The sequence below is a fragment of the Musca vetustissima genome, unplaced genomic scaffold (genome assembly GCF_032173495.1).
Source record: "Musca vetustissima isolate MV318-11 ecotype Yass unplaced genomic scaffold, APGP_CSIRO_Mvet_v1 utg35753, whole genome shotgun sequence".
In the NCBI taxonomy this organism is placed as follows: Eukaryota; Metazoa; Arthropoda; class Insecta; order Diptera; family Muscidae; genus Musca; species Musca vetustissima.
This window is the reverse complement of record NW_026888857.1, coordinates 104524-116342: the sequence shown is the minus strand read 5'-3', so window position 1 is coordinate 116342 and position 11819 is coordinate 104524. Positions and strand designations below refer to the sequence as shown.

Here is an 11819-nt window from a genome sequence, read left to right as displayed (position 1 = left end):
TTTATGGATTGATGTTTGTCGAATCGCTTATAGATAAAGAACTCATATTTAAGTTCGTACAATTTCATGTCAATGTTTCGCTTGAATATACCCAAAGTGGTGAAGGATATCATTCAGTCAGACCAGTGCGCCTTTGCTATTTTCCTTATTGGTTTTTAGTAAAGAGATGTAAAGACCAATTGGTCTTAAGAAACCCTGATTTGTTATATACAGACTAATTGGTCTTTATACACAACCATGGTTTTTTAGAAGTCCTGTGGTCTCTGTACAGACCAATTGGTACATATAAAACTCTATGGTCTCTATACAGACCAATTCGGGTATATAAAGCCCTGTGTTCTTTACACAAGTCAATTGGTATTTATATAGATCCTTTGGTTTCCTTACAGACCTGTGGTTTCTATACAGATGGTATATAAATACTTTCAATCGGCCTCTATACAGACAAGCTGGACTTTATAAATGCAGTGGAAAGTGTATGGGCTATAATATATAGACGGACAAAACATAATTCCAAATAACTTAAGTAAAATTTAGTGAAATATGGACTTAATCTAAGTTATTAATGAGGTACGAAGCTATTATGGTCAAAAATGATTTTTTATGATAAGCAATTTGCACCTTTTGAAACATAATATAGCTATCTTTAAAATAAATGTCGTTTTGTTCAATTTTTTGTGACCGCCAAATTTTAATATTTTTAGATGTGGTACTAACATTTAGTAGTTATGTTAGTAGCTCATCGCAGATCACCAAGCTCCGTTTTTTTCTGAAATATATTTATTTGGCCAAATAACAATTACAAATATGTGTTAAATAATTTGCTAATTTTTCTATTTACAGGTAATAATTGCATATACGGTGTATATTTAAAAATATTGCACTAATTAAATAAGGCAAGTACCGCTTAACAAAAAAACACAAATCTACATTTCTTTCTTTTTTAATTTTTTTAAATCCAACAAAAATCTCAATATTACATTCAAGCATAAATATGCTGAAAATATTACAGTTGAAATAATACAAATCATACTGGCGAAAATATCTAAATTATAAAACTCCCAAACAATTAAATTCTGACCCAAATTTCGCATATGTTTAGCTCCTTTATATTTGATGATGTGTTCAATCCAATATATGGCGTTTTCCATTGGTGTATTCTGTTGATCACGAAATATTTGGGATTTTTGTTTGGCCTCTCGACGATAATGCGTTGTACCCAATAAATCTTTTAGAACCAAATTCAATGATTTCTCATTGAAGTGACTACATGTCAACGAGATACCATTACCAATTTTACGAATATTATCAACATAATCATCATGATAGCCATCGTAGCGGGGTATACGCAAAATTGGCACCCCATAGTAAATGCTGTCGATAATATCCAGATAATCACCGTGTGAGATGAAGAGGTAAATATTGGGATGTGAAAGTAGCGAGTGGTGGGATAGATCCTGATGGAATTGAATGTTGGAAGGTACACGCAAAGTGTCCCAAGGCTGGTATTTGCTTTTCCATATCACCAATTGCCGATATTGTCCCAATTGATTCAAAATCATTTGCATAATATATTCAGGTAATAGGGAATTTAGTTTTAGATATATAACACCCTGGGGGCTGTCATCTAGTAATTTTTAATATCCTCTGGAATAGGTCTCGGCTGCGAGGGTATATGCAGACCTGCTACTTCAACCATATTTGGTACATATGGCCTCGGTGTGGTAATGGTATAATGATCGTTTAACAAGACCAAGGAAAAATTCTTTTTTGCCTCATCTAAAGTCAATGTGGCATTGGGAAATTGTTCCTTATATAGCTTCCGTTGTATGGGCATATATCGTAAATAATAATAAATCCATTCAAAAATGAACACTAGGACGTTCAACCATCGTCTCCAAAAATTCATATTTTGATTATATTTTCGCAACATAATCATATTTGGTATATACGACAGGGGTGTGGTATTGCCAACCAGTTCGTCGATTGAGGTCATTGCACTCCAATAGGATATGGCCACCATTGGTGCTCCAAAATATTCACCCAGACCATAGAAGGGTTCTGTAAAAGTAATATCCACAATTATTAAATCAAATGATTCCTTCGCCATTGTTGCCTTATATTGCGGATCGACAAATACATTGCGTGACATTTTATATGAACGATCATTAAACTTTTCAATTGTATTAAAATAATTGCTGTTGATGTTATCTGTGGTGAAGTTTTTAAAATCTAGAAAGAAGATAAAATCCAAATTATGTATTAAAGTTTATTTTTGAAAAAATACGCACTCACCAACAAATAAATGCAAATTCTTGTCTATGACAATATCTCGAAAATTCTCTATTGGTTCTTTCAGGGGGAAATTATTCACAGATGTTATGTGATGGCCCCGGTGGGCCAACTCCTGCAGCAATGGTTGTATAAATTCATATTGTCTCGGTCCCGGAAAGGGTAAAATCGATAGAACACGCGCGGAATCTGTTATTAACGGCAAATGACCACTCAGTATTACCGTTAGTAGTGTAATGGCGTACATTTGTATTGTCAAACAGTTAAGCGTTCGACATAACGCTTGATAATTCCATACCAAATTCAATCGTGTTGTTTGTGATACTAATCGGAAAAACAGAATCAGTTATGGACAAATATATTCGTAAAACATTCTTATCAGTTTTTGAATTCGTTCGGGTTATGGCGATGTGTTCATTTCACAGACGATAAGGGTTGTCGCGAACAGTGTTGAGTTGGAGGTGTCATAAAGCAAAAGTAAGAAATTAATGGAAAGATACCCAAAATGAGGCGGGCTCGGTATATGGGAGGTATATTAAAATATGGACTTATATGGAAATATATAAACAACGAAAATGGAGCCAGACACATGTACGGGAGATGTGCGTCAATAATGTGAGATTAACGTCTGAAACTCTAAATTTCAACTCACAACCACTTAATGTGGAAAATACTGTTATAGCCTTTTAAATATGCGAGGTGCTTGTTTACCTTCTGAAAACTGGGAATGTCAATTTACAGTCACATCGGTTGGATAATTCTCTTAGGACTTTATATATACCTATAGTAGTGAGGGATTTATATATTATGGGTTTTACATAGCCCTGAGGAATTATACGAGAAAATTTTAATAATGAGAAATTTAAGTTGTTCGGGCTCCGAAGTACACAACCGTAACTTATGTAAGAAATATCAAATTACTAGAAAATTCGGGTGGAAAATGTGACAAGGATATTTAAAATGCCGAACATGTGACGAAAGCTTTGATATTGATATCTTGCGTCCATTTAATTATTAACACTTTTGTTAGGTGTAAAAGAAGTTGCATTATTTAAACTTCTTTTGCACCTAACAAAAAATACATGGCTAAGTCAAAGAAGGAGATAAACAAAAGTGAAGCAAGGTGTTTTACCTCCGAAAACCACAAAGTTTCGTTGAAATCGGTTCTGGTTTTGATATAAATCCGCATATATATATATATATATACAGTGGTGGTCACATAATAAAAACATTTACTATGGCAAACATTTTTTGACCAGCCCACGATTCGTTTGAAGTATTTTTGAAAATTTTTTTAATTCTGAACACTTCGATAAACTGCACTTAAGAGATTTAGTGTGAACATAGAAAATTAAATGTTTCCATAAATAACGGCTTTTATGAAAATACATCGACTTTGAAGTGACCACATAATTAAAACATTGTGTGATTTTTTACTTTACTGCATTTTTTTGAAAATATAATAATAATTTAGTTAAATTATGTAAACTAATCACCGATAAAATCATTTACAGATAAAAAATTTTGAAAAAAGCCTGAAAAATCTATCAAAATTGCCAAACATTTTTACAGTACACCTAACATGCAGAAAATCACAATTATTATAGAAAATAATTAGTAGAAAACCATAAATAATTTTTAAAATAAAAAAATATTTGAAATAAAAACTCATAAAATTGGAATTAACCTAAAGGAACAATTCAACTGCGATAGCCTTTTTTGAAGAAGGCCGGAATATTTTTGCAGTGTGTGAGAAAATATTGATTGATATTGGCATTTATTATATAAAATCGATTGTTCGAGTAGTACAGAACAATATATATATATATATATATACATATTATTTATGTCAATAATGAACCAAAGACCACAATATGACCTTTATGCATAAAATTTTTAGCAACGTCCCGATTTGGAGTAAATAATGCACCAAGGACCCAAAATATGGCCGATATGCTCAAAATGTACTGGAGTTAGTATAATCTTGAACGATGAAATCGGTTCGGATTTGGATATAGCTTTCATATGTATTTTTACCCTACTTAAAGCAAATGGTGCACCAAACTCCTCATGTCAGATTGATACGGAATTTTGCACAAAGTACAAAAATTAGCCAAGAATGACGTAACTGCGTTTTGTAGAAATGCACACATAGCCCATATATATTTTCGACCGACTTTAATTAAGCTCCAAATAGTCAAGAGAGGTCCGATTGAAATTTGCTTCAAATTTATTTATATAATTTGTCCCTTTGTAAACAAACGACTATATAATGAAATGCTTATGAATTGATCTAAATCGGTTCACATTTTGATAAATATCAAATATTTTAGTTCATCCAATTTTATGTTAATGGTCCTGTCAAAAACGCCCTAAGTGGTGAAGGGTATCATAAAGTCGGCCCCGTCCGACTTTTCTGCTTTCCTTACTGTTTTTTTTTTTTTTTTTTTGTATTTTGAAAGTTTTAGCTACATTTTTCAGCCAAAGTATCTTTAGAAAATTTTCGATATGAATACATATTTTGACGGACATATCTTCCCCATTTTTTGTATTTGAATGATTTTAACATCATTTTATTCAGTGAAATCCAGTAAGGAAAGTAGTTAAGTCTGAATGAACCTACTATACGATACCCTTCGCCACTTAGGGAGAACATATATATCCAGACGTCTCCTTTTCGAAGGAACATTGGCACGAAATTAAAACGAACTTAAATTTGTGATCTTTATCTATAAATGAATCCACTAACATTATTTATGTAAATCGATTTAAAGCACGATATTCGGTATACCAATCTCAATCAGTGGGTCGATTCACTATCAAATTTAAACAAATCTCAAATTGATAAAATATTATAACGACAAAATAAACAATATTTCAATTCTATAACAGTTTTTAACAACAATTTTTTTAGAAATGTTGTTAATAAACAACACCAAAATATTCGAAGTTAACTTGTCGACAAATATTTTCCAATATTGAACATGCCTTGTTTTGTTCTGGATTTGTTTTCAAAATGTTCAAAATTAAAAGCTTTTTGAAAGTTTATCGACAATTTGTCTACAATTTTATAGAATAACATTTTCGTTACTGCAAACTATTTTATGTGTAGACAAAATTGTCGATTGTCGGATCGTTATAAGTTACTGAATCGACCCACAGACATCCGTTCGAAAAAATTTATGGAGCGATGTCAAAAATGTCATATTCTCGAAAAGAACCATGTGGCAATCTCGTTTATTTTTGCCAGTTACAAACATATGCACAAAGACATAATACCCTGTACCACAGTGTGGTGAAGGGTATACATATATATGGAACTTTATTTATGTCTGAACCTATTTGCTCCAATTTCAAAGACATAGTACCAAAGTTTAGAGTACTCCAAACTTATATTTATATGAAATATATTTATTTGTACCAAATTCCAATAAAAACATGAGTATAAGGAGTTGTTTATTTCTGTTTATTTCCATGTAATAATTGTGCATATTCATGCATATATTTAAAATGTTGAAATAGCATATATTGTGTTTACATTGAAGAAGGTTAGTATAAGCGTGCCTAATAGGCGATCCGCGTTGACCGAAAAAAATAAAAATGTACATATACTTTCCTTTATTGTTTAAAATTCATCAAAAATCTCAATACTACATTCAAGCATAAATATGCTGAAAATATAACAAATAAAATAATACAAATCATACTGGCGAAAACATCTAAATTATAGAATTCCCAAACATTTAAATTCTGGCCCAAATTTCGCATATGTTTAGCTCCTTTATATTTGATGATATGTTCAATCCAATAGATGGCGTTTTCCATTGGTGTATTTTGTTGATCACGAAATATTTGGGATTTTCGTTTCGCCTCCTGGCGATAATGTGTTGTACCCAATAAATCCTTTAGAGCCAAACTCAATGATTTCTCATTGAAGTGGCTAAATGTCAACGAGATACCATTACCAATTTTACGAATATTATCAACATAATCATCATGATGGCCATCGTAGCGGGGTATACCCAAAATTGGCACCCCATAGTAAATGCTGTCGATAATATCTAAATAATCACCGTGTGAGATGAAGAGATAAATATTGGGATGTGATAGCAGCGAGTGGTGGGATAGATCTTGATGGAATTGAATGTTGGAAGGTATACGCAAAGTATCCCATGGCTGATATTTGCTATTCCATATCACCAATTGTCGATATTGTCCCAATTGATTCAAAATCATTTGCATAATGTATTCAGGTAATAGGGAATTTAGTTTTATATATATAACACCATGGACGCTGTCATCTAGTAATTTTTTAATATCCTCAGCAATGGGTTGCGGGTGTGAGGGTATATGCAGACCTGCCACTTCAATCATATTTGGTACATATGGCCTGGGAGTGGTAATGGTATAATGATCGTTTAACAAAACCAAAGAAAAATTCTTTTGTGCCTCATCCAAAGACAATGTGGCATTGGGAAATTGTTCCTCATATAGGTTCCTGTGTATGGGCATATATCGTAAATAATAGTATATCCAGTCAAAAATAAAAACTATGACATTCAACCATCGTCTCCAAAAATTCATATTTTGATTATATTTTCGCATCATAATCATATTTGGTATATACGACAGCGGTGTGATATTGCCAACCAATTCATCGACTGAGGTCATTGCACTCCAATAGGATATGGCCACCATTGGTGCTCCAAAATATTCACCCAGGCCATAGAAGGCTTCCGCGAATGTTATATCCACAATTATTAAATCAAATGATTCTTTTGTCATTATTGCCTTAAATTGCGGATCCACAAATACATTGCGGGACATCTTATACGATCGACCATAAAACTTTTCAATTGAATTGAAATAATTGCTGTTGATGTTATCCATAGTGAAGTTTTTAAATTCTGGAAAGAAAAAAATTAAATTAAATTAAATATAAAATTGTTTTTTTTTTCGAAATGGTACACACTCACCATCAAACAAATGCAAATTCTTTTCTATGACAATATCTCGAAAATTCCCTATTGGTTCTTTCAGGGGGAAATTATTCACAGATGTTATGTGATGGCCCCGGTGGGCCAACTCCTGCAGCAATGGTTGTATAAATTCATATTGACTCGATCCCGGAAATGCCAAAATCGATAGAATTCGCGCTGAATCTGTTATTAACGGCAAATGACCACTCAATATTACCGTTAGTAGTGTAATGGCGTACATTTGTATTATCAAACATTTAAGCGTTCGACATAACGCTTGATATTTCCATACCAAATTCAATCGTCTTGTTTGTGATACTAATCGGAAAAACAAAATAAATTATGGATGAATATATTCGCAAAACTTTCTTATCAGCTTTTTGAAATCTTAAATGTTTGTTTGTTTGTTCTGGTTACGACGATGTGTTGATTTCGCACACGATAAAGTGGTGTCGCGCACAGTGATGAGTTGGAGATGTCATAAAGCAAATGTAGAAGTAATTAGTAAAAACATAACTAAAATGGCATGGGCTCTGTATGTAGCAGGTATATTAAAATATCGACCTATGTTGAAAAGGTTTTGGTCCACCTAGGTTCGGAATATCAAAACAACGAAAACGGACCCGGACACATGTATGGGAGACATACGTCAAAAATTTAGCAATAGTTTAAACATTTTATAACCCTTAATTTCAATTCAGTCACTTAAATTGGAAAATCACTATATAAGGACAATGAAACCTTGGAATATAAAATTACTGGAAATTCAAATTAGTATTAGTATATTCAATATTCCCGACATGGGACGAAAGCTTTGATATTGAGAATTTTACGCCTAGAAATATTTTACCTTTAAAATAAATCTTACAGCCACATAATATGGAAAATCAGACGGAACCTTCATATGGGGTAATGAATAAAATTTTACCTATTTGAATTAAATCAAGATGGAGCAGGGTGTTTTATCTCCGAAAACAACAAGTTCGAAATTACATTCACCCCGGTTGGAAGATAGAAAACTGACATATAATATAATCTACGAGTCACTTCTGTTGAAAATACCAACATACCCACGGATGCAGCAAAGTCGGCATAGAATTTGACATATATCATGATTACATACCTTATATTTTTCTATAAGTGTCTCATATAACAAAATTATATATTTTATACACAAAATGACATTAAAATTGATGCCCGTTCTGTATAATACATATTGGTGCAAACGTCATGAAATCCATACATGCCATTTCTATTTAGTTAATTCATTAACAAATATTCCTACCTTTCAATAACTGTTATAAAAAGATAACGTCAATGTCTGCAGTTGTAAAAGTTTGCATTTTATCTCGAAATTAATTTAACCAAGTTGTAAAGAATTCTGAAAAATACTTACTTGGGCAAAATGAGTTTCAAATCAATGCTTTAGTACAAAATTTAATTTAAGGAGATTAATGTTTATTTTTCGAAGATATTCTTCTATGTATCAGGTGAAAAAGTAGCGACACGTATAGTCAAATTTATGGAAGTTGATGTCAGAATCGTATAAAATATTGTATGACGCTGTGTCTATAATCTACTATATATAGTGCTAAATATTTTACAAATTATATTTTTATACGCTACACAACTATATTGTCAGGGTATTTTAGTTTTGTGCAGCCCCAAGAGTTAAAAACGATCTCGACATGTGTGTCCGCCCGTCTGTCCATTATAATTTGTAAATACGATACAGACCACAGTTATGGACCAATCTTCACGAATTTTTTCGTGTAGGATGGATTCTGAAATGAAGACCAATGAATACCTCAATTGTTTTTGGTGAAGATCGGTTACTATTTAGTTGATGATATGGACCAAATACTTAATTTTTCTCGGTTTTTCTGGTCGCTCCAGAGGCCAAAGAATAAGCATAACTGTTTTCATTTGTACAAAATTTTTATTCTATTGCGTATATATTTACCCCTGAAGACGTATGCCCGTGAAGTTAATAGTATAACCAAGAGGAGAGGTTGATCTTTGAATTGCTACCAATTATATTGTCGCACTCTCATGTGGGATATATATATAGGGGGTATATAGGGTTTTTATATCCTCTGGAATGGGTTTCGGGTGTGAGGGTATATGCAGACCTGCCACTTCAATCATATTTGGTACATATGGCCTGGGTGTGGTAATGGTATAATGATCGTTTAACAAAACCAAAGAATAATTCTTTTGTGCCTCATCCAAACACAATGTGGCATTGGGAAATTGTTCCTCATATAGGTTCCAGTGTATGGGCATATATCATAAATAATAGTACATCCAGTCAAAAATAACCAGTAAGGAAAGTAGTAAAGTCGGACGGGGTCGACTATATGATACCCTTTACCACTATGGATATATTAAACAGGACTATTAACATGAAATTGGATGAAAAAATATGTGATATTTAACTAAATGTGAATCGACTTAGATCAATCGACTTCAAACAAATATCAATAGGTCATCCGTTGGGCTATGTCTGTACTTCTAGAAAACGCAACTACGTAATTCTATGTCCAATTTTGTACGGTGTGCAAAATTTGATGTCAATCTGACTAACATGAAGATTTTGATGTCCAATTTACTTAAAATCGGGCAAAAATATGTATTAAAGTTATATCCAAATATGGACCGATTTCAACGAAACTTGTCACAGGATAGGTTATACTAATTTCCGTACGTTTTGTTCCTATCAGCCATATACTGGATTCTTGGTGCGTCAGTTACTTAAAATCTATCTATAATATAAGGGAGCTATATCTAAAATTGGACCTATTTTCACGCAACTTGGCAGACATCATTCTAGGCTCAATTCAGTACGTTATGCCAAATTTCGTGCAAATCGAAAGATATATGTGGACTATGGTGCACCATTTACATGAAATCGGACGAAACTATATATGGGAGCTATATCTTAATCTTGACCGATTTTCACGAAACTTGGCAGACATCATTCTAGGATCAATTCAGTATATTGTACCAAATTTCATGCAAATCGACAGATATATGGGTCTTTAGTGCACCATTTACCTTAAATCGGTCAAAACTATATATATCTAAATCTGGACCGATTTTCTCGAAACTTGGACCGATTTTCACGAAACTTGGCAGACATCATTTTAGGCTCAATTCAGTACGTTATACCGAATATCGTGCAAATCGACAGATATATGGGTCTTTAGTGCACCATTTACCTTAAATTCAATAGGGTTCGTCTTTGGGCCAAATAAGTGACCTATGCCAAATTTCATCCAATTCGGATCATAAATGCGACCTGTACTTTGTTTACAATTTAACATGGACAGACGGACGGACGGACGGACATGCGTAAATCGACTTAGAAAGTGATTCTATGCATATTCTCAAAAGGAACCATTCCTTTTGTCTGTTACAAACATATGCACAAAGACATAATACCCTGTACCACAGTGTGGTGAAGGGTATAATTAATATAAATTAATCTCGGGCAAGTTTCCTGGAAATCGGTTCAGATTTAGTTATAGCATAGCTTTCATATATAATTTCGACCTATTCAGGTGTTATTGTACACCAAGTAATCAAAGGGATTCTGATTGAGATTAAATTTGAAACAGTGCAGCACACCGAACAGAGTGTGTTAACTTTGCTTTTAGAGGAACCCCCCATTATCGGTTTCAAAAAAATTTTATATTGTATTTTGGTTTAATTCGACCTACATTAATTCAAGATTCAAACAATAACAAAAAAATTGTTAATTATTTTTCTTCCCTTCTAAATCTTAAAATATATATGTGCAAAGTTAAAGACCTGAACAATCATTGGTATTAATTTTGCCAGCCCCTTGAAAATCTTAAAAATTTAATGTCGCAAATTAAGGTGGGTTCCCTTAAGTCGAGTTACAATATTTGGTATAGGTTGCAGAATGGCATGTGTAGGTATTGATGTTAGTCGGTTTACATATAGATTAAGATGGCATGTTTATGTTCGTTCAATTTCATGACAATATTCTTCGAAAAGGCGACGTCTGTTAGGATATATACCCAATCTGGTGAAGGGTATCATATAGTCGGCCCAGTCCGACTTCACTAGTTTCCTTACTGGTTGTAAATGGTTCAAATGTCTATGTCCATCTTTTGAACTTTCCTTACTGGTTTTCACTTTTATCACATAATTTGTTTACATATCACTATAGATTCATTGTAAATGTCATATTTTATGTCAATGGTTTCTAAAAATACTGCCCCGTATAACTATTAATTTTATCCGCAGGGTGTTATTCAGTCGCCAAAGTGTAAAACGACGATTTCACATTTAATTTATTTATAAACAAAAACGACCTACCGCGTTGTGTTTCTCAGCTTATCTCAGAAACCAAAAATGACAACAACAATTAATTAAGATAACCGTTTGCTTATCAAACAATAAACCTGAACTATCGTTTCAACAGCAAACAATAACACCTTACAACAACTGATAACATTATTAAAGTATTCGAATACCTATTTTGATTAGTTAAAAATTCGTATTTGATTTCAATCATAA

At 32.8% G+C, this 11819-nt stretch overlaps 1 protein-coding gene and 1 pseudogene across 1 annotated transcript; both read right to left on the bottom strand.

The window, feature by feature from the left end:
• Positions 1–1033: 1033 nt before the first annotated feature.
• On the bottom strand, positions 1034–2539 carry LOC133336641 (UDP-glycosyltransferase UGT4-like; annotated as a pseudogene).
• Positions 2540–5910: 3371 nt separating this feature from the next.
• Positions 5911–7512, bottom strand: LOC133336640 (UDP-glycosyltransferase UGT4-like). Its single transcript, XM_061544922.1, has 2 exons — positions 7269–7512; positions 5911–7199 (listed from the first exon to the last, which is right to left on the bottom strand). The coding sequence occupies exons 1-2, from the start codon at positions 7510–7512 to the stop codon at positions 5911–5913; spliced, it is 1533 nt and encodes a 510-aa protein (XP_061400906.1).
• Positions 7513–11819: the final 4307 nt, after the last annotated feature.